General features: G+C 44.0%; 1 protein-coding gene across 3 annotated transcripts; it reads right to left on the bottom strand.

Moving 5' to 3' along the window:
* Positions 1-7,622: 7,622 nt before the first annotated feature.
* On the bottom strand, positions 7,623-17,857 carry LOC310635875 (uncharacterized protein). Of its 3 annotated transcripts, XM_083355217.1 has the most exons (7): positions 17,561-17,857; positions 16,330-16,473; positions 14,744-15,813; positions 13,608-13,731; positions 12,999-13,081; positions 11,245-11,371; positions 7,623-9,972 (listed from the first exon to the last, which is right to left on the bottom strand). In XM_083355217.1, exons 3-7 carry the CDS (start codon positions 15,149-15,151, stop codon positions 8,078-8,080), a joined length of 2,637 nt encoding a protein of 878 aa, XP_083211343.1. In that variant the 5' UTR covers positions 15,152-15,813; positions 16,330-16,473; positions 17,561-17,857; the 3' UTR covers positions 7,623-8,077. The 3 variants fall into 3 exon arrangements, with proteins under 3 accessions (XP_083211343.1, XP_083211345.1, XP_083211344.1); XM_083355219.1 differs by lacking the exon at positions 16,330-16,473 and having other exon boundaries at positions 14,744-15,811; positions 17,727-17,839; XM_083355218.1 differs by lacking the exon at positions 17,561-17,857 and having other exon boundaries at positions 14,744-15,811; positions 16,330-16,533.
* Positions 17,858-27,371: the final 9,514 nt, after the last annotated feature.

Raw genomic sequence — 27,371 nt, forward strand, 5'->3', positions numbered from 1 at the left:
ATATAAATCCAATAAAATAAAATAAAAAAATAAAATAAAATAAATCCAGGAAGGTTGCAGGCCCCCAGCTGGGAGATTAAGAAGACAAAGACACCAAAAATCTACATACCCCAGCCCCAGAGAAGCAGGACATGACCATTGGACATAATAGATTAACCCATCACCATCAGAATACCAGAAAGGCACACTCACTCAGGTCAAAAGTTCATAACACAGGAAATAGCCTCAAACAGGAACATGAAGCAGCTCCAAACAAAAGGCTCCAGAAGGTATAAAAACCCACTCCCTATGTGTGGTCAGTCCTTTTCTCTGCCAGACCTTTTCCTGTCTGGTTCTCCTCTCCAATAAACTACAACCTTCTTCCCAAAGCAGTTGCCATGTTTATTCCCAGCTTGGATGAACCATGATGAAGACCTTTCTTCTAACAGTATCTATGTATTTTATTCTTCCCATACCACAGAAAGGCATGCCAACCAATTTGTAGGTCATGGCCCTCTAAATATAATAGTCTTTTGTCTCTAAGCATTATCCATTCTTTAAGCCAAGTTAAAATAGTTGCTTGGTAGTATAATGTCCAGTCCTGCAGTCTAAATCCTCCACTTTCTTTCACTTCTTGTAGCATTTTCAGTCTAATTCTAGCTTTTTTCCTTGCCAGATAAATTTCAGTATTATTGTATTTAGTTCATCAAAAAAGGCTTTCCCCATCCTTACAGGAATCGTTTGAAATAAAAAGAGTATTTTTTGTAAGATATTCATTTTCACTGTTGCTATTCTCCCCAACATTTGTTTTTCCACTTTTCCAGATCTAATTTTGTTTTAGCAGTCTTACAGTTACATGTTGATTTTTTTGTTTTTTTCTGTTAAGATTCTTTGTTAGCACTTTAGTCTTTTCTGTTTATTTTCAACCCTGCCACTTCTCCAAATTTTTCTATTTTCTCCATAAGTTTAATGCTTATTGGGAGTCTCTAAATTTTATATATGATATATATAAATAATACTGCATGAGGCAAATTCTAATATTTTTGATTTTTTGTGTATGTCAGAAGCACTGAAGTGGGATGAGATGTTTTCAAAAAAGCATGTATTGAAAGTGTTAATCAGGATTAATACCAGATTAATATATGCAGACAATCGGTGAAAATATAAATCTATCAAAGGTCTTCCTTCAAGCTCCAGGTACAAATTATTTTCCAAAGCTCTCCAAATAGGAAAGTCAGTTACTCAATATAAGTATATTATATTACATTACTCATGTAAGAATACCCCTCTTGCATTGATCTATCCACATTTTGTGATCATCATTTGTCTTTGGATGCAGGAATCGGTTTGACCCCTCCCAAAGAAGCTTAAGTTTGGAAGTTCTTTTGGAAAACTTATCTGTTTACTTCAGTCTTTTAGATGTTGTTGAAGTATGACTTCTCTTCTGACAGCTTTCTGAAATTTATTATTGTTCCTTCCAAAGAGATTTTGTATATGATGGTCAGTGGCATCCAAATTCTTTGGAAATAGCTTTGTAACCTTTTTCATCCTGGTGAGCATTAGTAACTATTTTTGGAACTCCTCTAAAATCTCCTTTCTTTGAGTCTTAACACACTTCCACATACCTGTATTGCAAAGCTCAGATTTCAACAGTGATTGCACAGAATTCTGTCCTTTAAATATGGCAGGACTTTCCATACTCACACTTGATTATCATCCCATCAATTGCAGCACCTCACTCCAATGTTCCCTTCAAATGAAAATCCTAAAGTTTCTCTATCAATAAAATTCAGGACTTCAAAGTGATTCATAGTGTTCTCCTTGGAAATGGGGGGTATATGTTCAAGATCTTATTCTGGAAATTGACCTGCTTTCTTCTTCTTTAGTTTAAGTGGGACCTTCCATATGAGAAGTTCATGATGTATTCCAGAGTCAGCATCTGCCCATGTCTTTGATGCTATAATTAAGCTCTCACACTAATTTGCATTTGACTTTTTAAAGCTTAACTTTTTCTTCTAAAATATTAACTGTGAGGGGCCAGAAAATGTTGATAAGCTTGACAGCTACTTCCAAAATGATCCTTCTGGCAAATCTCTCAAAAAAGAGAAACATCTTATCTCTTAATCTCAATAGCTCCTCTTGTAAAAAAAAATAGGCCAAGCATTGAACCACATAACAACCCACAAGAACAAATGCCCCCTCCCAAAATAACCCCCTTTATGAAACGCCTCCTACCTGAGACTGAGGCTTCTACCTCAAAGTGAAGCTCCCTCCTTCCTTTTATTTAATTTCATTTTGGAACGAGATTTGGACAGAATTGTTCCTAGCTGTGCCTTTATGTTTTTGCCTCCAGTCCCCTAATCATTTTTGTTGCTCTTCTCTGCACTCTTTCTAGGTCTACTCTATACTGTACAACTATATCACAGTTCAAAGTAAAGCCTCTAGTTTAAATGTAGCAGTTCACAACTGCGCCTAAAAGTGAAGCCTCCTCAACGTTGTCCCTTTTATAAGATAATGCAGCCCTTTTTTCACTTCACAGTAGCGCCTTAAACAAGTCCGTTCCCTCAGCCCCGTTTTTACCTCCTGAATCTCTCCTTCCCTGAGGTTCTCTCCCCGGCCGTTAACGGCTTTCCTGCCAAAATTCCACACAGGGTTTCCTTCCCCTCCCCTCTATTCCAGCAGGGGCAGTGTCGTCATAACGTCCTTCCCCCCCCCCCAGTTCGCCTTCAGTGTTAGGCAAAGCGATTTATTCCAGTCGGAAAGACGTGGTGCCAAGCTAAAGGTTTTGATCCCGCAGCTCTGATTTGATATGTTACTATGTTGATTCCATCACCCTGAAACACTACACGATATACACGAATGAAAAGACCCGACTCTTTAAAATAAGCGCCAAGCCAGACCACCAAATTTCTGAGGGCTGAGGGGCAAATCTGGACTCCCAAGTGGCGCTTTCTCCAAAATGGCTGCCCCTCCTCAGCCCTTCGCTCTCCATTCCAGGGGGCTTCTCTCCTGGTGAGCTTCCCTCCCTCGTTTTCCAAACAGGAGGCGTGAATCCGTCCCTCAGGCAAAAACAGCAGGACTGCAGCGTAAAAAGCTAGGCCGGGGAGCTCCAGGGCTGCAATTTCAAATCACCCCCTACTGCAAAGCCCACTTCTCCAGCCCTCCCTCGCAGGGTTGGTGTTAAGATGAAGTGGAGGCAGTTTCCCTATTCTGGATCGAAGCTGTTGTACTTTAATTAATCTCTTGTAAGACTTCTATACTCTATGTAAGCAGATATCATTAACATTAACAGGTGTCTCCAGATAGTTTTGAACTCGTAGAAAACACCTTTTATCATATAGAAATACGTTTATTGCATGTAAAGTTGAATACAGTAGGTGGATGCATTCAGATGACGTTTGTACAGCATTTCCAAGATATTTCTAAGGTATCTCCAAGGTTAGAAAATGGTAATATTCCCAGGATCTGCATATTGAGTTTGCCAGTATCACATGTCTTCTACTAACGGAGAATGGACTCTCTAGGGCAGGGGTGTCAATTTCATTGAGGGCCGCATCAGCATTGCAGTTGCCCTCAGGGGGGCGGGTGGGTATGGTCAGGGTGGGTGTGGCCTACTGGGTAGGTGTGGCTAGAGTGCATATGGCCTACTGGGTGGGCGTGGCCAGCTCTACATCATTGGCATCAAGGGTGCCTATGGGGGCCTGGGCAGGAGTGGGACAGATCTGAGGGTCTCTGGCAGAAGGAGGGTCTCTGGGCCAGGGCCGAGGCAGTGGGGGCCATTCCCTCACTGTTTCCAGGATGGCTTCGCGGGCCACATGGAACCACTTCGCGGGCCGGATCTGGCCCCCGGGCCTTGTGTTTGACATGTCTGCTCTAGGGACAAAGGAGGAGGAAGTCCATCCCAGAAAGGGGAGGGGAAAGGAAATACATCATAGGGTAGGAGGGTCTGACTGCCCACATTGTGATTTCTCCACACAGCCATGTGGTGGCAGCATATTCCCCATCTGCAGAAAAAAATAAAATTAACCGGAGCGGCACCCTTTACATCTTTACCCAGCAACCAATGATGACACAGAGGTGCCTTTCCACCATTGGCCAAATCTTTGCTCTCCCGGCCACTCAGGACCATCCCTGTGAATGTCAATGGAGATTCTCAGTCATCCAGGTCATGGTTGTCCCAAAAGTGCTTTTTTTCACGAGGCAACTGGACTTTTTTGTTTTTCCTTTGAAGATGTTTCACTTCTCATCCAAGAAGCTTCTTCAGCTCTGACTGGATGGTGGGGAAATGGAAGGATTTATATTCGTTAGACCATCCTTATGCCAATCTAATTTACAAGGAGGGGAAAAACCACTCCCATCCTTCATATGCTTATTCTTTTTAAAATCCTCAGCCTGCGCCTGTCTTCAACAGTGATGAGACACAGGGCAGAAAAACATCTTGGAGCCAAGAAGGTGCCACACACATTTACACTACTTAGGTGACCCTGAGGACACAGGTGGCCTCAATGACTCTAAAAGAAGGCAAATGACCAGCTCTGCAAGGAATATAAATCCTTCCATTCCAAACCATCTAGTCAGAGCTGAAGAAGCTACTTGGACAAGAAGCGAAACATCTTTGAAAAAACAAAGTCCAGTTGCCTCTTGAAAAAGCACCCTTAGGACATCCGAATGCTGCCTCGGTGCGTCCCTTCAATCCATAGCAGGCTGTCAGCTATATTCTTGCTTGATAACTATGACTTACTTCTAATAAATGCTGTTAATTTGTGGGGTCCAATAATTATTCTTGAGATGGATTGATTCCAGCATGGCAGAGTTCCAGCGTGCAATTAATACAGTACTGAGTTGTGTCAACCGCAGATCAGTACAGGTAGTCCTTGACTTACAAGAGTTCATTTAGTGACCATTTTATACTTACAACAGCAGTGAAAAAAGTGACTTATGACCATTTTTCACACTGATGACTGTTGCAGCATCCCCATGGTCACTTGAATAAAATTCGGATGCAGTGTCCCTGTTGTGTGATCCCGTTTTGTGACCTTCCAACAAGCAAGGTCAATGGGAAAACCAGATTCACTTAACAACCTTATTACTAATTTAACAAATGGGCAAGAAAATGTGTAAAATGGGGCAAAACTCACTTAATAAATGTCTCACTTAACATAAATTTTGGGCTCACTTGTCATAGGTTGAGGACTACCTGTATTCCCTCCACCATTTTATCCAAATAATTTACCAAAATATTAAGATTACTATGCCCAGAACAAATTCTGTGGCAACACACGTGATATGTCATTCATTTGATAAGGAAACATTAATGAACATACTGTACACTGAATACATGAATTCACCTGCCATCCAGGCCATTATCAATTAGCTTGCTAAACAGAATACTTTAGGAAACTTTGTCAAATCCTATTCTGAAATTAAGATAATTACGTTGGAATCAATTTCCATAATCCACAAAATTCCCAATAAAAACTACAAAACAGTTTGATAGAAACATTACAATTTTCAAGGTAATTACTGATTGCTTAATGATTTGTGCTAGGATCTTTTCAAGTAGTGATCTGTGATTGTCAACAGAAAAATACTGTTTTCTCCCAAAGCTTTTGAACATTCCATACATTTCTGCAGGGGTCTCTTGAATCAATGTCATTTATTTCTCGTCATAGACAAAAGTTGTATACAGTGCACAACGCAGCAAGACATAAGAATAACAATGTTATATTTTTTTAAAAAATAGCTAACAACCTTCTAATATGAAAATGACCTGCCAACTCCTATTGAAAACTCTTATTTTCCTTTACTCCTATCACAACTAAATCAAATGTTTTAATTTTTTAGGGATCTCTGAGCAATTATGTGCTAAGAGAAATAGTGCATTATCTTTCATAATTAACCAGGATGATTGAATTAACTCCAAATTTTATAAGCATAAATCTGTGCACAACCTTGAAAAGCTTTCCTTGAATAGTACATTTTAATGTGACAGAAGTGGAAGTGCATAATTGGGAAGAATTCATGGTGCCTCAGTTTAATTAATCTAACTTGTTAGTTTTGGCAACTGAATGACATCAAATTGACATTTAGCTTTTGCTTCACTCTCTCAGTTCAAAGAAAACAATTCTGCTTTGATTGAGTTTCCTCCATGTAAGTCTCATGAAGTGGAAAAATAAGGTCCCCATTGATATTGAAGCTTTTTTCCTGCTGTCCAGATTCTTATCTGCCTCTCAAGATGGAGCATTTCCAGACCCTGTGCACATAGTTATTCCCATGTGAATCCTTTTATGGGTTGTAAGGTGCCTGTTTTGACTAAAGCTCTTTCCACACTCTATACATCTATATGGTTTATCTCCTGTATGTATTCTTTTATGATTCATAAGACTGGTGCTCTCACGGAACTTCTTTCCACAAATCACACATGTTTTTTCCCCTGTGTGGATCCTTAGATGAGAAGTAAGAGTACTGTTCATACTAAAGCTCTTTTCACAGACAGGACACTTATATGGTTTCTCCCGTGTGGACCCTTTGATGGGAAGTAAGAGTACTGTTTGTGCTAAAACCCTTTCCACAAACTAAGCATTTAGTTTGCTGGTTCCAGGCAGTTATATCGGCTTCTCTGAGTGAGGGTAGCTTCCCCGCCATCTTGAAAGAGGCGGTGGTGAGGCCTCTCCTCAAGAAGCCTGCCTTGGACCCAGCTGTGTTGAACAACTTTCGTCCGGTCTCCAACCTTCGCTTCCTTGTGAAGGTTGTTGAGAGTGTGGTGGCGCATCAGCTCCCTCTGGTCCTGGATGAAGTGGAGTTCCTCAGGGGTCGGTCCTCTTGCCTCTCCTGTTCAACATCTATATGAAACCGCTGGGTGAGATCATTCGTGGCTTTGGAGTTGGGTATCATCAGTATGCTGATGATACCCAGCTTTTTATTTCGACCCCAAACCACCCCAGTGATGCCCTCAACGTGATGTCCCGTTGCCTGGAGGCGGTTCGGGTCTGGATGGGGAGGAACAGACTTCAACTCAACCCCGACAAGACTGAGTGGCTTTGCATACCTGCATCCCGGGTTAATTCAGATATTCCATCTCTCTCTATGGGGGGTGAATTATTACCCCCCGTAGATAGGGCTCGCAACTTGGGAGTCCTCCTAGATTCACGGCTCACTCTGGAAGATCACATAGTGGCTGTGACTAGGGGGGCTTTTGCCCAGGTTCGCCTGGTGCGCCAGTTGCGGCCCTATCTAGGCCGGGATGACTTATGCACGGTCACTCACGCGCTTGCGACCTCTCGTCTGGACTACTGAAAAGCTCTCTACATGGGGCTGCTCTTGAGGACCACCCGGAGGCTCCAACTGGTACAGAATGCAGCCGCGAGAGTTGTGTTGGGAGTCTCCTGATACTCCCATGTTACACCTCTGCTCCGTGAGCTGCATTGGCTGCCAGTTGTCTTCCGGGTGAGATTCAAGGTACTAGTAATGGTGTTTAAGGCCCTACATGGCAGGGGTCCGGAGTACCTTAGGGAACACCTGCTCCCGGCATCAACTTCCCTTCGCCCTGTGCGTTCCCACAGAGAGGGCCTCCTCAGGGTGTCACCGATCAGAGAATGTCGATTGGTGGCCCCCAGGGGGAGATCCTCTGTGGGCGCCCCGGAGCTATGGAATCAGTTACAGGTTGAGCTCCGGATGGCGCCCGATCTTCGCTCCTTTCGTCGCGATCTACAAACATTCTTATTCGAACAAGCCGGCCTGGCCTGATGGGGGATTGGTGGAGTTTTTTATTGTTGTTTTATTGGGGTTTTAATATTGTATTTACTGTTTTTAGTGGGCAGATATTTAATTCTTTTTTAATTTTTGTAACTTTGTATTTTTATTCTTGCCCTGTTCACCGCCCTGAGTCCTTCGGGAGAAAGGCGGTATATAAATATTATTAAATAAATAAATAAATGGTTTCTCTCCTGTGTGTGTTCTTTGATGGGAAGTAAGAGTGCTGTTCATACTAAAGCTCTTTCCACACACTGGACATTTGTATGGTTTCTCCCCAGTATGTATCCTCCGATGGGAAGAAAGATCTCTGCTCTGAATGAAGCTCTTTCCACACTCTCCACATTTATATGGCTTCTCCCGTGTGGATCCTTTGATGGCAAGTAAGATTGCTGCTCCTACTGAAATTCTTTCCACATTGTGCGCATTCATATGGTTTCTCCCCTGTATGAATCCTTCGATGTGAAGTTAGTTCTCCTTTCTGAATAAAGTTTTTTCCACACTCCATGCAGTGGTATGGTTTATCCCCGGTGTGAATTCTTTTATGTCGTATAAAGCTACTGTTGTGACTAAAGCTCTTTTCACACTCCGTGCATTTATACGGCTTCTCCCCAGTATGGATCCTTCGATGGGAAGTAAGTTCTCTTTTCTGAATAAAGCTCTTTCCACACTCTGTGCACTGATATGGTTTTTCCCCTGTATGGATTCTTTTATGTTTCATAAAAGTACTTCTCTCACGAAACCTTTTTCCACATACCACACATATGTATGGTTTCTCCCCTGTGTGGATCCTTTGATGGGATGTAAAACTACTTTTTAGTCTAAAGCTCTTTCCACATTCCATGCACCAATATGGCTTCTCCCCTGTGTGGATCCTTTGATGGCAAGTAAGTTTGCTGCTCCTACTGAAACTCTTTCCACACTGTGCGCATTCATATGGTTTTTCCCCTGTATGAATCCTTCGATGTGAAGTTAGATCTCCTTTCTGAATAAAGCTTTTTCCACACTCCATGCAGTGGTATGGTTTATCCCCGGTGTGAATTCTTTTATGTTGTATAAAATTACTGTTTCTACTAAAGCTCTTTCCGCAGTCCATACAGTTGTAAGGTTTCTCCCCTGTGTGTATTCTTTTATGTCGTATAAGGTTACTGTTGTGACTAAAGCTCTTTTCACACTCCGTGCATTTATACGGCTTCTCCCCAGTATGGATCCTTCGATGGGAAGTAAGTTCTTCTTTCTGAATAAAGCTCTTTCCACACTCTGTGCACTGATATGGTTTTTCCCCTGTATGGATTCTTTTATGTTTCATAAAGCTACTTCTCTCACGAAACCTTTTCCCACATACCACACATATGTATGGTTTCTCCCCTGTGTGGATCCTTTTCTGGTGCGTAAGTAGATTTTTTCTGCTGAAACACTTTTCACATTCCACACACTTATATGGTTTCTCTCCTGTCTGAATTCTTCTGTACTGTATAAAACTACTGTTCTGACTAAAACTCTTTCCGCACTCGGTGCATTCGTATGGTTTTTCTCCAGTGTGGATCCTTTTATGAGAAATGAGGTAGCTGCTGCTACTAAGCCTCTTTCCGCACTCCAAACATTGGTACGGTTTCCCTCCAGTGTGGATCCTTTTATGAGAAATGAGATAACTACAGCTGCAGAAGCACTTTCCACATTTAAAGCATTTGTAAGGTTTCTCTCCTGTGTGGATCCTTTTATGGCAAACAAGATTACTTCTGCTACTGAACCTCTTTCCACACTTCAAACATTTATACGGTTTCTCTCCCCCCTGGCTTCTGTCACAGGAAGTGGGATGCCTGCTCAAACTGAAATTCTTTCCACATTTTAAAAATGTACATGGTTTCTGTTTTGCATGTAGTTTTTGATGTAAAATTACAGGGAAGAAATTTCTCATACTTTTCACATGCACTCTATGGTCATATTGGTTCTCTTTAGTCTGAGTTCTGAAATGTTTGTTTAAATCAAATTTAGAGTTGTCTCTCTTGCCACATCCTGAATATTTTCCCTTTCTGTTTTCTTTCTGACCTTGCTGGGTCAGGAAGCCATGGATTTTGGCATCCAGAAAAGTAGAGGACTTCTCCCCTCCATGATTTGAGTAGCTTCTCTCTTGCCATTTTGGGTCCCTTTGATTTCCAAGCATCACTTCTTCCACTTCATGCTTGACTGTTTGCAATTGCAAAACATCTGGCTCATTGTAAATCTCATTCTCCTGTTCACCTATTGGAAATAATAGAAAAGAAAGGTCCAAGTAGAAATGTAGGCAGAAAGTGAAGCTGTCAATAGATATAATAAAATAACTACATCTAATATTCCCAAATTTCCAATCCCTCTTTATGAAACTAAGGAAATGTTTTTATTGTTTTTTCTTGATTTTATGAAGCATTTGCACTTCCTCCTCATGATAAACTTTTGGTATCAGTTTCCATAACGCTCGATAATAAATGATCAGCTAAGTCTCATGTTTAGGTAAAGAAGAGACTGAAGTATACACAAAATGACTTTATCTCTTTTGAGTTTATGCTTCAATTTACCACAATAAATTATGGGGATGCTCTTTCTTACAGAGATAATCAAACCTTGGAAAGTTGCACCTTTTGAATGTCTACTTAGCACAGTCTCATGAAACACAAATGGAAATGGCAACTTCCCTGATGTGCAAGCTAAACCAACAATTTTCCTATTATTCGGTGTTTAAATGTTTTATCAGAAGATTTGTCAACAATCAATAATGAATGAATTGGGTGGCCTTGCAAATCAAACCAGTAAATAAATGTACATCTAGTACAGGGGTCTCCAAGCTGTGGGCTGCAGCCCATTAGTGAGCTGGAAGGAGTTTGCAACCAGGCCACAGAAATGGCTGGCGAGTGCATGCGCTCCACTTAAGTGAGCGGCAGGCATGTATGCATGCTGCTCACACAAATGGAGTTGCATGTGTGCACTTGCTGGCAACTTGTGTGGAACCATCCTGTCTCTCCTTCCCCCCCGCCCCCGCTGGTCCGCAAAGCCGGAAACATTGGGGAACTCTGACCTAGTACATATATAGATGTATTGGCCCAAACTTCCCAAATCTATAGGATCCATGCTTTAACAAAATAATCAACAGTATTTTGATATATTTCATTAGAAATGCATTATCCTTTTAATGTTGATACTATTCTGTTGTCCTTGGTCTTGAACTAATATGCCAGATCATAATCAAGAGCCCAGTAAGTCTCACAACGGTATAACAGTCTGAAGCAGATATAGATATTATGTCATGCCCCTAAACATAAAGTTTTAAAGACTTTACAGTGCATATCTATGTCTGGAAAACTCAGAAATGATCCCACTACACACCTGAGTAGGTATCTTTCAATCTCTCCCTTTTCTTGGGGCTTTTGATAAACAAAGCACCTTCTCCACCCAAGAGATGCTCCTGGTATATTTCTAACTACAAAATTTATTTCCCAAATAATTGATCCCAGAGAAAAAAAAAAAGGGTTCCCTTACCCAAAGCAGCCACGTTCTGAGAATTCTCCAACATGACTTCCCTATGCAAGGCTCTTTGACAACAATCCAGCAGTGCCCATTCCTCCTCTGTGAAGCTCATGGCTACTTCCTCAAAGGACACAGAACACTGAAAGAGGAAGAACATTTACCTTAACAGATAGCCCCAAGGAGGACCTGTTAAATTTCCCCTTATTTCATAAAATTAAAATGCACAATTTTGCAACAGCACTAGCGCTTGGGACTTACATACCGCTTCACAGTGCTTTACAACCCTCTCTAAGTGGTTTACAGAGCCAGCCTATTGCCCCCGAGATTCTGGGTCCTCAATTTACCAACCGCAGAAGGATGCAAGGCTGAGTCAACCTTGAGCTGCTCAGAATCAAAGTCCTGGAGTGAGCAGTGAGTGAGCAATGAGTGAGCCTGTGGAGCAACGCCCACTTTCTTGCGTTGTTGGAATGACTACAAAGTTGATGAAGCTATTCCAACGTACACAGGATTATTTCAATTTATATGATTTAGCTACATCCCAGAGGCAGACCAGCAGAAGAGGTCCCCTTGGAGAGCTTCTCACTGGCCCAGAAGGCAGCACAGATGCTCAGGGGAGCAGTATGCCCCACCTCTGCCTGCCTCTATAAGCAAATCACAGGGACTTTACACAATACACAAACATGGTAGGAATTTTTTTCCTGTAACTATTCAAATCCTTGGAGACAATGATGCTCTCTGAACTTGGTTGTTTTCTTGCAGATGTTTCAGGACCCAAACTAGGTAACCTCACCAGTGCTAGAGGGGAGTGGGCTTTGGAGAGGAGGAGGAGGAGGAGGAGGAGGAGGAGGAGGAGGAGGAGGAGGAGGAGGAGGACTGTGGGGTCCTTGGTGTTGTTCTCTCAGCTCGGTTGTTTTCTTGCAGACACTTCATGACCCAAACTAGACAACATCATGAGCATTGAGCTCCAAATATTTTCCTTTATTAGTATCCTGGAGGAAAGCTTGGAAACCCTAAGTGACTTCACCAATCTTTTTTTTTATCTCGCAGCTTTCGTTACTTCTTTACAGTGTGACCAAAACATTTTTACGGTATGAAAGCTTTAGCTTGTGATGCTAAGAATATTTACAGGGGGAGATTGGTATTTTACATTATTACCTCATAATGGACATTATGGGAATGGACATTAACAGCTGGGACCTCTGATCGCTCAGCTTGGAGGCTAAAGATGAAACAAGGCTCTTCTCCAATTCGAAGAGTCACTTGTGCGGTAGGCTGAGGCAAAGAGGCAGTCCCAGAACCAGCGAAATCTGGGGGCTGGACAGGGGACAGATTGTATCTGCCCTCAGTGTGGAAGGGACCGCCACTCTCAAATTGGCCTTTTTAGCCACACCAGATGCCGCTTTAGGACTTCCCTCCAGAGCACGATACCACAGTCTCTCGAGACTGAAGGATGCCAATGATGGATGATGATCTCATAATCAAAGGAATTTGTCCTCTACTTGTAGTAGGTTTCTATGCCATGCTTTACTTCACCTATTCCATTCTTAGCTGGCTTTGAGTACTTTCACAATATGCAAAACCATTTTCTATTTTTACACCTGTTTTGGATCCTGGATTTTGCATTTTCACACCAACCCTGTATAGCCAACCGAGACGTGCGAGTGGGCGATGAGAAGAACAAGTCATGCCATCTTGCCAAAGAACCGGCCATAATCTGAGCCTGGAGACCCCCCCATATGGTTCCATTCTGATGAAACTTTCCCTACCTGAATTGGGGGCATAGCTGCTGTTTCTGCTCCATTACAAAGAGAAGACATTTCGGGGATTTCTTTTAATGCCTTTCCATTCCCTGTGAACAAGAGAAAAATGGGGGAAACAGACTGTTTTAAAGTTTTGTGAACAAGCTCTTAGGAAGCACTATATACAGAAGCCATCCTCATGCACAAGCCTAGTGTCAAGCTTCGAAGAACTCTTTATGCTGTTTCATCCTGTACTGGTTCTTAGCTTGCCTAGACTCAGGGCGAGGAGTGAATGGAATGGTCCGTGAGAACCAAGGTCTTTCGAAAGTTGTTTACTGAGAACTAAACACTTTCTCCCATAACAAGTGTCTAACATTTAATTGGATAATGTGACCTGCAGGATTGAGAGGAGGGAGACATCCATGCTTTTACTATACCGATTTAGGCGCCAATTAACTAGAGCTGGTTTTCCTTTCACCTGTGCTGAAAGGATGTACTCAATAAAGTTTTGCATTAGAGACTGAATCGTCTCAGCTATGCTTACTTCGTTGGGTTCATCAGTCGGAACCTTGACACCTAGGACTTGGTGCGAAAGCAGCTGGGCCTCAATGCCTTCAAAAGAAGACCTTCTCTTACCTGACGAAGTGACAATTGGATTGTCTTGGGAGACCTTCCCGAAGAGTAGTTCCTGAGGGGAACTGAACAGATCTCCTCTTCCTTTGGGATGCATTGTGATCATTTCCATCCATGGCTCCTCCATCTGAAAGACCAGCTAGTATTAGAAGGCCTGATGAGATGTGATGCTGGCTACCATCCTGCCTGCGTTCAAAAAGGAGTTGGGCCAACTCATGAGTATCAGTATCTATTAGCCTTTATAGCAGTGTGACTGCCTCTGAAAGCCATCTGCTAGGAGAGTAGTGGGCTTCCTTGTGTGGTTGGCAGGCTACCGTGAGAAGAGATTACTGGACTAGATGGGCCAGAGGTCCAATACAGCAGGCCACGGTTTTACATTTTTATTTATATCCTCTTTATGATGGACATAAAGGGTGGCATGGTGGCTCAGCTGTTAAGACGCTGGTTCAAGACCTGGGCAAGAAGGGATTAGAACAATAGCACTAGAAATAGCACTTAGACTTATATACCGCTTCACAATGCTTTACAGCCCTCTCTAAGAGGTTTACAGGGTCAGCATATTTGCCCTCAACAATCTGGGTCGTTTTATCAACCTCAGAAGGATGGAAGGCTGAGTCAACTTTAAGCCAGTGAGAATCGAACTGCTGGCAACTGGCAGTTAGCAGAAGTAGCCTGTAGTACTGCATTCTAACCATTGCGCCACCACGACTCTTACAAACACATAACAAACACATAATGGAGAAGTCTTGTCCTCTACCTTCAACACACACACACACACACACACACACACACACACACTCTCTGAGAATGTCAGCAGCTGCTGAAGAAAGCTAAGTTTTTAAATAAATTTGATCTGTGTGTTAGTTTTTAAATGTGTGTGTCTGTGTGTCTGTTTGTGTGTGTGTGTGTGTCTGTGTCTGTCTCTCTCTCTGTGTGTGTGTGTGTGTGTGTGTGTAATAGAAATAATCTGAGTTTTCCCCTTCTCTGGAATTATCTGGTAGCGGAAACAGAATCATTTGCCTAAATAAAAAATCTCCAATTATACATTCGAAGAGAGATCGACGAGGCACTTAAGGAAGCAAGGACATTGCTAGACACATTATAATCCTGTTGCAGCCACAAGGATGAAATTCTCTCACCTGGTTCATGTCCAGCTCATTGCCTGCTGCCTGACTCAAAAGGAAGCCTTCAGCCAAAGCCACCGCCTGGGAACAGGTCTCAGCTCTACACTCCCTAACCCAGTTCTCCATCTCTGGAGGTAGGATGGCCAGGAACTGCTCCAGGACCACCAGATCCAGCATCTCAGCTTTGGTGCTCCTTTCTGGCTTCAGCCATTGATGGCAAAGCTGGTGGAGTTGGCTGCAAACTTCCCGGGGTCCCTTGGCCTCCTGGTAACAGAAATTCTGGAAGTGACAATGCTGAACATCTGAACCGATAGTGCTCTCATAGGGGATCTCCTGGCTGGTTGTTTCCCAAAAATCTCTACTGTTTCCAGTTTGAATGGCAAGAGAGTCTTTTTCTGCTCTCAGTCCTGCTGAACTTTCCATATCTATTTTTTTTTAATTTCTGCTCTAACGCACTTCCAAGTACAACCAAAAATTCCCTGGTCCACAGAGCAGTGTTTAGTCGCAACGTCTATATTTTACAGGAACAGATTCAGCTGTGATTTATTTTCGGTTCCAGACGAGGAGTCACTTCAAAAGCAAATTAACAAGAGTCGCCTCTTGGCAAGGTGGGCAGCTTATACATTTCATAATAAATTTAAAAAAGCAAGTTAACACGTTCGTGTATATTCCAAAAAAGGGAAGTGACTAGCTGTCTGCAAGGAATACAAATCCTTCCATTCCCCACCATCCAGTCAGAGACGAAGAAGCTTCTTGGATAAGGAGCGAAACGTCTTCAAAGAAAAACAAGAAAGTCCAGTTGTCTCTTGAAAAAGCACCTTTGGGACATATATTTCAATCTGAACGTAGGAGAGAAGTGCAGCCCTTGCGATCCAGTTGCAGAGAATCACAATGCTCTTGCTTGGAGATCTTTGTCCCATCGGATCTTCTCATTAAAATCTCTCCAGAATGAAAATCCAGGAAGATCCACAAGCAGCAATCTTTTTTTTCAGATGGGGCACAACTCCCTCCTCTCTTCCATGAAAATAAGCTGACTTATTTTTATTTTAGTTTGGTCACCACGATGTAAAAAAGACGTTGAGACTCTGGAAAGAGTACAGAGAAGAGCAACAAAGATGATTAGGGGGCTGGAGGCTAAAACATATAAGGAACGGTTGCTGGAATTGGGTATGTCTACTTTAATGAAGACAAGGACGAGGGGTGACATGGTAGCAGTGTTGCAGTATCTCAGGGGCTGCCACAAAGAAGAGAAGCTATTCTCTGAAGCACCTGAGGGCAGGTCAAGAAGCAACGGAAGGAAACTAATCAAGGAGAGAAGCAACTTAGAACTAAGGAGAAACTTCCTGACAGTTAGAATAATTAATCAGTGGAACAACCTGCCTCCAGAAGCAAGTGAATGCTCCAATACTGGAAGTTTTTAAGAGACTGGACAGCCATTTGTCTGAAATGGTAGGGTTTCCTACCTGAGCAGGGGGTTGGACTAGATGACCTCCAACGTCCCTTCCAACATCATCATCATCAATTATTATTATTATTATTATTATTATTATTATTATTATTATTATTATTATTATTATTATTATTATTCAGCTACTTCTTACCGGCACTCTTCTGTTGTGGAAGGTTTTTGGTAAAGGGAACTCCTCTCCACACACCACTCGAAGATCCAAATCCAGCCTCTCCTCCAGGATTTCCAGCAGAGAAGGATCCCCACCCCACTCCTAACTTCTGATCCGTGGAGAAGGCTGGAAGAGCCAGTCAGCCAAAGCTCCTTCCCTTCCAGGTGCAGGTAGTTCTCGACTTACAACAATTCATTTAGTGACCGTTCAAAGTTACAACAGCACTGGAAAAAGTGACTTCTGACCATTTTTCACCCTTACGACTGTGGCAGCATCTCCACACTCATGTGATATAATAATAATAATAATAATAATAATAATAATAATAATAATAATAATAATAATAATAATAATTTGGAAGGGACCTTGGAGGACCTAGAACTAAGGAGAAACTTCCTGACAGTTACAACAATTAACCAGTGGAACAACCTGCCTCCAGAAGTGGTGAATGCTCCAACACTGGAAGTTTTTAAGAAGAGACTGGCCAGCCATTTGTCTGAAATGGTAGGGTTTCCTGCCTGAGCAGGGGGTTGGACTAGATGACCTCCAAGATCCCTTCCAACTTTATTATTATTATTATTATTATTATTATTATTATTATTGTTGTTGTTGTTGTTGTTGTTGTTGTTGTTGTCACCTAGTCCAACCCCCTGCTAAGGCAGGAAACCCTATACCATTTCAGACAAATGGCTGTCCAGTCTCTTCTTAAAAATTTCCAGTGTTGGAGCATTCACCACTTCTGGAGGCAGGTTGTTCCACTGGTTAGTTGTTCTAACTGTCAGGAAGTTTCTCCTTAGTTCTAGGTTGCTTCTCTCCTTGACTAGTTTCCATCCGTTGCTTCTTGTCCTGCTTTCAGGTGCTTTGGAGAATAGCTTCGACTCCCTCTTCTTTGAGGCGGCCCCTGAGATATTGGAACAGTGCTGTCATGTCACCCCTCACCCTTCTCTTCATTAAACTACACATACACATTTACATTGGCACGCTTGACAACTGACTCACATTTATGATGGTTGCACCATCCCAGCGACCTTCAGGAAAACAAAGCCAATGAGGAAGCCAGATTCCACTTAGCAAACCGGGCTACTAACCTAACAACTGCAGGGGTTCACTTCACAGTTGTGGCAAGCAAAGCCGTAAAAATGGGGCAAAACTTTCACTTAACACGTCTCGCTTAGCGACCTGGCCTCGGTTGTGGTCGTAAGTCGAGGACTACCTGGTATAAGCGGGGAAGACCCTTTCCAAGTTTCCTGGATCGATGGCAGCGCCGGGGAGCTGCGGGTGAAGTCACAGAAGAGCTTCCCCTGCCCGATCGGGACACCCCCTTCCTCTCCTTCTCCTACCGGGGGACAAAAGGGTCCCCCCACTCCCCAATCACCAACCCCGTTCCCGGATTTCCAGCGATTGGAGGTTTCGCTTCCTCGCTTGTCGTTCCTGGGATGAGCGACTGCAACTCATACCCGGAACCACGCTTGCCCTTTTCTTTCCAGGAAGGGAAGAAGGCCGAGCATAGCGCTTCTTCCTAGAGAGGCGAGACGCTCTAGGAAAGGATGATATCCGAAGAAAGCTGAGCATGCGCCGTACAGCTTTGCTGGTAAAGCTTGAGCGGAGGACTGGAAGTGAAAGTCCCCTTGCCTCTCTAGGAAGAGGCGCTCTCTCTCTCACCCTCATGCCCGGGCGCGGGGCTTCTCTTTGCCAGCAAAAATCTTTTTGCCAGCCTTGATTGCAAATGCCACCCCTCCCCCCCAAAAAAAGGGGGGGGGTTACCAGAAAAGCTGGGAAGGGGCTGTTGAGTGTTGGGAGGGGGGGTCCCTTTGCCCCCAGCGTGCAAAGAGGCGGGGAAACATCATCCGCTTTGGCTATCCTGCAGATCCCCGGCTGGATCTCAGCAGCTGTAGCGATCCGGAGAGGTTGGAAAGTGCCTGCGTCCTCGCTCCCCAAGTCATCCGGTTCCTGATCCTGGAGGGTCCCAGGGCGGTGGGGGGTGTTGGGAATTCTGGATGTTGCGTTGCTCAAGACAGGAGACAAATGGACATTTGGATTGCAATTCTTTGTTGTTTCCCCCACCCCTCTTGGAATTGGGAAGAGGAAGGCATCTGATCTTGCCTGTGATTGTCTCTTATGAAAATATTTATGAAAATATTTATTTCCTCTTAAGGGAATATTTATGAGGTTACTGTATTATATGTAAGGAATGTTAACGTTTAATAAGTTAATACAGTTGTATTATCGTGAGGTAAACACCATGACAGCAGAACACGCGGGAGTTTTGACAGCTGTCAAATCCACCACAGCGAAGGAGCAGGCGCAGCCAGTTGACAGCTCTCCGCTGTCAACACAAGCACGGTACCACGCATGCGCTCCAGCCACGCGGACGAAGGAGCTGTCAAACACAGCCTACAGCGGATTGGTTCCTGAATCCCGGCGGGAGTAGAACGCCCGCGGATTGGACCAGCCGGCCAGCGGCCGGCTATAAAAGGGCTAAAGCCTAACACCTATTTGTCCGATTCTGAATAAACCTGTTGAAGTTAAGCTTGCTGTCTCTGAGTGGTCTGTCAGCCACTTCAGTTACTCTCTAGAGTTATTTTGATTTAAAGCTGAACTGCTACAAATTAAAGCGGAATTAAGGAGAAACGTCTGACGGTTAGGACAATTAACCAGTGGGACGACTTGCCTTCAGAAGTTGTGGGTGCTTCATCACTGGAGGTTTTCAAGAAGAGATTGTCTACATACAGTTTACTGGTCTGAAATGGCATAGGGCCTCCTGCTTGGGCAGGGGGTTGGACTAGAAGACCTCCAAGGTCCCTTCCAGCTCTATTCTGATTCTGAGCAGACAAAAACATGAACAGTCGCAGGAACTGGGTATGGCTAGTCTAGAGAAAAGGAGGACTGGGGAGACATGATAGCAGCATGCCAGTATTTGAGAGGCTGCCACAAAAAGGGGGAGGGGTGGTCAACCTATTTTCCAAAGCACCTGAAGGCAAGACAAGAAACAACGGATGGAAACTAATCAAGGAGAGAAGCAACCTGGAATTAAGGATGAATTTCCTGACAGTTAGAACAATTAATTGGTGGAACAAACCTGCCTCCGGACGTTATGAATGCTCCAACACTGGAAATTTTTAAGAAGAGTCTGGACAGTCACTTGTCTGTAATGGTATAGGGTCTCCATTTGAGAAGGGGGTTGGACTAGAAGACCTCCAAGATCCCTTCCAATTCTGTTATTCTGTTATAGACGTTTATGCGGACCTGTTTTGCAAGGGGGGGGGAATTACTACTGTTGAAATATGTCAGTAGGCAACCGGGAGCCACACCAGGGGTGTGCTGTCCAGGGGGTCAGACTAGAAGACCTCCAAGATCCCTTCCAGTTCTATTCTGATTGACTTTGTGGAGGCAGAGAGCATTTACACTATTTTGAAGTACACTTGACCAGGTAGAATGGAACTCCAACGGTCTTCAGGGAGAGGAGCCACTGAAGACCAGGAGCCTGTCATTTGGCCTGGAAGCAGAGGGGATTTGGGGGGAAAAGGCAGCCCAAGAGGCCTCAACGAGGGGCCCAGCAACTCCGAGTGTCAGCACTTCCGTAGGTGCCACCCCTGGAAGGCCAAGGGGCCCCGGGCGCTCTGCAGCCACCTGCACCGGCTGTGCCATGGGTGGCTGCAGCCCGAGCAGAGCGGCAAAGGCGAGATGCTGGATCTGTTTGTCCTGGAACAGCTGCTGGCCCTGCTGCCCCCGGAGCTGGTGGGCTGGCTGTGGGAGTGCGGGGCGGAGAACTGCGCCCAGGCGGTGGCCCTGGCTGAGGGCTTCCTGCTAAGCCCAGCCGCCCCCCAGGATTTGGGAAAGTGGCAGGTGAGAGAATTTCATTATGAAAGCTTTCTAAGATGTAACAAGCAATGACCTGAATTCCTAAATTCTTTAAAGGCCTTGTCAATCTTTTCTGCAACTGTTCTCCTACGTTCCTTTTTTTTTTTTTTTTGTTCTGCCAGCAGTAAAATCTGACTGCTGGCCTAGTGATGGATTCTATTGCAAATCAGGGCTGTTTCCAGAGGAGGGCTTGTGAAGTGAATGAAGGTCCTGGATGAGGCTGTCGGCAGGCCCAGAGGAAGAAAGAGAGTCTTTTGGAGGAGTTGGTGGAGGCGGTAGCGTGCTCCAGGGGCGAAAAGAAGCGAAGCCTCTTTAAGGAAAAGGTGGAAGAGACAGGATCATAAAAAGGAAAGGAGGCGAGGTTGTCCTGCAGGAATACAAGCTACGGACAAGCTAATTTGAGGGCTAATCCACATGGAGCCCCATTTCCCCATGTCAAACACAAGGCCCGGGGGCCAGATCCGGCCCGCGAAGTGGTTTCATGTGGCCCGCGAAGCCATCCTGGAAAAAGTGAGGGAATGGCCTGGGTCCGGGTTATTTGAGGGAACACCTGCTGCCGGCATCAAATGCCCTTCGCCCAGTGCGCTCCCACAGGGAGGGTCTGCTCAGGGTTCCGCCGGTGAGAGATTGCCGGCGGGTGACGCCCAGGGATAGGGCCTTCTCAGTGGGAGCGCCTGCCCTCTGGAACCAGCTGCCGGTGGAGCTGAGAACTGCCCCCGACCTCCGATCATTCTGCAGGGGCCTGAAGACCTGGCTCTTTGAGCTCTCGGGCCCAGGCTGAGGAGAAATTTTTAATTGGGGTTTTAATTGTGTACAGGGTCAATTTAATATTTTTTAATTCGGTTTTAACTTTTGTATGTTGGATTTTAATTCCCTGTAAACCGCCCTGAGTCCTCAGGGAAAGGGCGGTATATAAATGTAACTAAATAAATAAATAAATGTGGCCGGCATGACTAGACCCCCAAAGGCGCACAGAATGCTGTTAACTTAGCCTAAATATCTGTAAATATGTAAAACTAAAAATTTAAATTTAATGAGCAGTTAAGAGACTGGATGGAGTACATTGCTTGAGCTGCCCTTCAACTGCAGTCTTAATGTGCTTAGGATGTGTGCCTTCCCCACAAAAGTATCACAGCGTTGCCGAACCTTAACTGCCAGGCCAGTGGTCTCCCCATTGCAAGAGGCAACAGAAAACCAAGCTTGAGCTTAAATCTAAATCAAAATACTCCAGGTGGTAATAACACTTAGATACCGCCCCATAGTGCTTTGCAGCACTCTCTGATCAGTTTACAATGTCAGCCTGTTGTCCCCAGCAATCTGAGTCCTCATTTTACCAACCTTGGAAGGCTTAGTCAACCTTGAGCCGGTCAGAATCGAACTCCTTGCAGTGAGCAGAGTTAGCCTGCAATACTGAATTTTAACCACTGCGCCATCACTGCACTCTAAACAGACCTAGTTAAAACCACAAAGAAAGAAGGGCCACATCCTTGAAAAAACCACAGTTGTCCTGTGGTTAGATGGGCTGCAAACAAATTTAATAAGGAAACAAAAAAGCAGAAGAGGAACTCGTAATCAGAATAAAAAGAGGAAATAATCAAAAGAGGCCCAGAATCATGTGACAAAGGCAACAGAGCATTTAGCTAAATCCAAAGACGAATCATTAGCAGTTTGATTCAGGTTGGGTAGAAGGTAAGGCAAGGAAGCTATCGCAATCATGGTTGTTGTGTTCAGAAAGACGAGCGACACAGTGAGGTTTAGAACAAGAACGTTTATTAACACACATAAGTCAACTGACTAGTAACCGTTAAACTCCGTGTTAAATACTCAGATACGTTTGAACAGTAGCCAATCCCCAGCTCAGAATCTCCCGCCGAAAATGCACTAACCAATAATTGCACCCAGGTTTTCCCGCTTCAGGGGAAACCCTTCCAATTAAGCTACTGACACAACAATGGTCATCAGAAAGCGGATCGTAAACCAGGCTGGTTTTTTTAGATGCAGGAATTGTTCATGGAAGAGACCTCAACAGGCTCCCAGGGAAGAGGAGATCAACCTGGTCCTTCTCAAGAGCTTTTCAGGAGGATCTCACAAGAAGAACCACCTCAGGTCACTTTTCCATGTAAGTGAAGGCATCTTCTGAAAGCCCAACTTTCTTCTATTGATGATCTACTTTGGCCATGAAATTCTAGGCCTCTTTCCTTTTGTTTATTGTGCATTCCTAGATCTTATTCACAGGCCCTACAAAAATCTGTTTCTCTCCTTAACAGGCCGGGGAAGAACATCAATGGAAACCCGTGAAATGGCACCTGTTTGTGATGGAGCAAAAGTAGCAGCTGTGCATCCAACTCAAGTAAGGTATTGACTCCCAACAGGGGACTGTTTTGTTATGGGGCCCAGTGCACAATCTGTTCCTCAGCAAAAGAGGGTTTGGAGGCCAAACTTCAGTGACCTATTGAGTCACAGGGGAGAAAACGTATAAATTCACGGAGTGCGGAAAGACCTTCAGTAGCAAGAGTGCCATTGCCTACCATCAAAGAATCCACACCGGCGAGAAGCCATACAAATGCACAGACTGCGGGAAGACTTTTATTCAGAAAGGGCAGCTTATGTCCCATCAGAGATTTCACACGGAAGAAGCCATATAAATGCACGGAGTGTGGAAAGAGGTTCGGGGGTAGCAGTGCCATTAGCTACCATCAGAGAATCCACGCCGGTGAGGAAGCCTACCTTCATGCATGAGGAAAGATCTTCAGGTAGAGCAATGGCCTCACTTGCCATAATATGACCCAGACATAGAAGTGGGTGAGAGGAAGGCCGAGCATAAGTGAACCCTCGTCTCATCAGCTTACACTCCGTGCATGCCCAGATATGAGGAAGAGGAGGTCCTTTAATGGGATTACCCCAGTGGAGCTTGGTTGTCACAGCTGATGGCTAAAGGAATGCTGGAACTAAATATGGCGGTTGTTCTGTCCCAGCCCACGTGAGTCCTTGCTATGCTCACAAGAAACCCCACTTCTTATCAAGTAGGCAGGAACCACAGGAAAAACCCAACCCTCTTTTATTATTCACAAACCTGAGTCAATGTCCAAGGCAAACAAACACAGTCTATAGAAACTCAATCCTCAACATGAATGGTTGGCCTTTGGCAACTAGCACCTTCTACACCTTCCCTTTTATTATGCAGTCAAGGCGTGGCTTTCCTAACACCTGCTCCTTTACCTTTGGAGCCACCCCATTGCATTCCTTGGTCCTGCTCTCTTCTTGCCAGCGCTGTCACACATCCTGGATATTTCCCAGCTGCGCTTCGTCACTGTCACACACTCAGACTCCCAGCACAGCTGTGTCTCAGCATGAGCAGGAGTAGAGGGGCCAGACTCCTTCTCCGACTATAAGTCTTGGAGCTCCTCAGAGCCTTCCTCTAATGTCACTCCAGGCCCCTCCTCCTCCTCTGAGTCCTCAGACTCAGCTGCTGGATCCACGGGCTGGTGAGGAATCACAACAGTGGTATACCCCAGTAGATGGAAGAAAAACAAGAGGAAGAACCACTGAGCTGTAGAAAGAGGTGAAAAGGTTGTGTGCAATTTGCAAAATTATTTTTTAGCCATTCTTCGGGGAGTAAACGTCCATGTTAATGCTTTTGACATTTACCCTTATTTTATGTGTGCCTTTAACATTTAATATAACCAAGGTAAATGAATTCCAAACTCCATGTCCCTCCTTCAATCTACATTGCCCAAATTATTTTTGTTCCCAATTATGTACAGGTAATTCTTGACTTAACAACCACAATTGAACTCAAAACTTCTGTTGTTAAGTGAAACATTTGTTAAGTGGGTTTTGCCCCATTTTTATGGCCTTTCTTGCCACAGTGGCTGAGTTGCTAAGTTAGTAACCCGGTTGTTAAATGAATCTGATTTCCCCATTGACTTTGCTGGTCAGAAGGTCGCAAAAGGGGGATCACGTGACCTTGGGACCCAGCAACAGTCCTAAGTGTGAGCCAGTTGCCCAGCATTTGAATTTTGATCACAGGATCACGGGGATGCTACAAAGGTCGTAAATGTGGACAACGGCCATAAGTCACTTTTTCCCGGTGCTGTTGTAACTTTGCACGGTCACTAAATGAACGGCTGTAAGTCAAGGACTATCTGTAGATTTCCCAAATTCCATGACTGAATTTGATAGTTTCTTGAATATGACATGAGGTATCCTTTGTCTAGGGCAGGGATGTCAAATTGCCAGCCTGCATCATTGCATCATACAAAGACCACACCCACCCCAGCAATGCAAAAAAAGTCACAATACATCGCGACATGTCATGTGACGCGGCGAGTTTGACGCCTATGGTCTAGGGCAGGGGTAGGCAACCTTGGCTCTTTTATGACTCATGGACTTCAGCTCCCAGAATTCCTGAGCCAGGCATGCTGGCTCAGCAATCCTGGGAGTTGAAGTCCACAAATCATAAAAGCCAAGGTTGCCTACCCGACCATGGGGATGCTTCAATGTTCATAAGTGTGAAAAATGGTCGTAAGTCACTTTTTTCAGCGCCACTGTAACTTTGGTCACTAAACAAGCGGTTATAAACTAAGAATTATGAGTCATAGGGTTATCAGCAAGAGAGCATCTTTAGCCAATTGTTAACTTTATATATATATATATATATATATATATATATATATATATATATATACTGTATATATATATACTGTATATATATATATATATATATACTGTATATATATATATATACTGTATATATATATATATATATATATATATATATATATATATATATATATATATATATATATATATATATATATAAAATGATTCCAAAACCTGCTGAACAAGAAATTGACCAGCTGGGCTGAATTTGCCCTACTAACTGGGCTGAATTGTGGTTGCCTATTTTGGGGGTGTCTGATAATAAGCCTGACCTTGACATTCAGATATTGTTACTTAATGCAGTTGGCTAGTAATTGTCCTAGGTTCCTTTGAAAATAAGATGGCAACATTTCAGATTTTTTTAGCTTAAATCTCCAGTACTGAAATTCATCATGGAAGATTCTGGTTAAACAGACCCACTAACTGGGTTCCTGAAATCTCAGGTAAGACTAAAACCCAATTGGTAATTTCTGGCATTTGGTCAACCTTGTCTACATAAGCAGGATAAGCCCTGGTTAGGGATGGGATAGGAAGTAGTCAGGAATTCCAAGATTAAAGGCCCATAATAATGTCTGAAGAGGACAGAATGAAGCTGTAGGGTTAAGAGTCCATCTTTGACTTTGTCCATATTCTTTTCCTTGGACATACTCCTTCCCTGAATATAACTAATTATTCCGTTATCTGTAACTCCTTGTCTGCCTTATAAGGTGCAGCAAAAAAATATTTGCTTTGTTGAATAAATTATTTCAAATTTTTATTCTGTGTGTTTATTGCCTGAAACTTTCTCTCATACTTGGCTGGGGCAAAGCAATGCTAGACTGGGAAGTTTAAAACAATATGTCTGAATTCGGTTGTGGAAACTACTGCCGTATCATTGCTGAGCAATTGGGACTGTTTGAACTGGGCCATCACATAAATCATTTATTCATTGATTGATTGATTGATTGATGGGCCATCAAAGCAGTGCCAACTCTTACCAATCACCAGGATACCTGGCTCTTTAGGACTCTCAAAGGTGTGTTCATTGCTTCTGTAATAAAAGCCATCTTCCTTTTTCTTATTCATTTTCCTTCCACCATTTCAGTGGAGTTGGGTCTTCGAATAATGTTCCTCAAATATGATGGAATCTAACCATGGATTGATATTTTTTTTCTGTGATCCATATATTGGTTTTCCTGACTGGCTATTTTCAAGAATCCTCTCCAACACCGAAGTTGAAAAGCATCAATATTCTATCCTGCAACGCTGGGGAGTCTCCTACTTGAGTAGGAGGTTGCACTAGAAGACTTACAACGTCCCTTCCAACTCTTATTCTGTACAGGTAGTCCTCAACTTAGGACCTCAATTGAGCCCAAACTTTCTGTTGTTAAGTGAGACATTTGTTAAGTGAGTTTTGCCCCATTTTGCAAACTTTATTGCCACAGTTGTTAAGTGAATCACTGCAGTTACTAAGTTAGTAACCCAGTTAAGTCAGTGTGGCTTCCCCATTGATTTTGCTGGTCAGCAGGTCACAAAAGGGGGATGAGATGACCTTGGGACACTAATGGTCCTAAATATGAGCAAAGTTGCCATGCCTCCAAATTTTGATCATGTGACCATGGGGATGCAAAGGTTGTAACTGTGAAAAACTGATAAGTCACATTGTTCTGTGCCATGGTACCCTTGAACGGTCACTAAAGAACTGTTGTAAGTCAAGGACTACTTGTATTCTATACTTGCTTCTTTATTTAATAATAGATAAATACATTTACTAGCCGGATGGCTGCCCTGGGGCTCTTTCCATTTCTCTTATTTCCAGAGCCTACATCAGATCTCCCCTCCCTCTGCAATTTCTTCCACCTGTCCACATTTCCAAGAGGATTCTGGGAAAAAAAGAAATCCCAGCTGTCCAGAAGCAGCAATCCAACCAGTTTCCAGCCAAGGCCAATTTGCTTGTTTCAACCCCCCCCCCCGCTCATCCCTGGTACCCATCATCCCCAGCTCCTTCGCCTTTCTCCACACGGTCCCATCTTTTCCCACCCTCTGATTTGTTTAAACCAGGGCTCTTCAAACTCGGACCTTTTGTGACTTGCGGACCTCAACTCCCAGAATTCCTCAGCCGGCTGAGGAATTCTGGGAGTTGAGGTCCACAAGTCATTAAAAAAAAAGCCAAGTTTGAAGACCCCCCTGGTTTGAACGTTCGCCAGGAAGGGAGCGTGCGCAGATCTTTGACAGGAGAAGCGGTGGGTTGCAGTGGGAGACGCTCTAGGCAGGAGCAGTCAACGAAGGGAGGGAGGGGAAGGGGGCTAATAAGGGTTTCTCCCTCTCTAGGATGCAGCACTCTCTGACCGAGATTCTGAGGGGATAGGAGGGCGCGGGAACTTGAGGCGGGAGCGATTTGCAGCTGCTCTTCTCCGCCTCAGAAGCTCTGAGGAAGCGGAGCCCCGCCCCTTCTCGCCCCCCCTGAAACCGGGAGAGGGGCGGGGCGAGGGAGAAGAGCGGGCGGGGGAAGGGGGGGTCCG

The sequence above is a fragment of the Vipera ursinii genome (genome assembly GCF_947247035.1).
Source record: "Vipera ursinii genome assembly, chromosome: 2".
Taxonomy (NCBI): Eukaryota; Metazoa; Chordata; class Lepidosauria; order Squamata; family Viperidae; genus Vipera; species Vipera ursinii.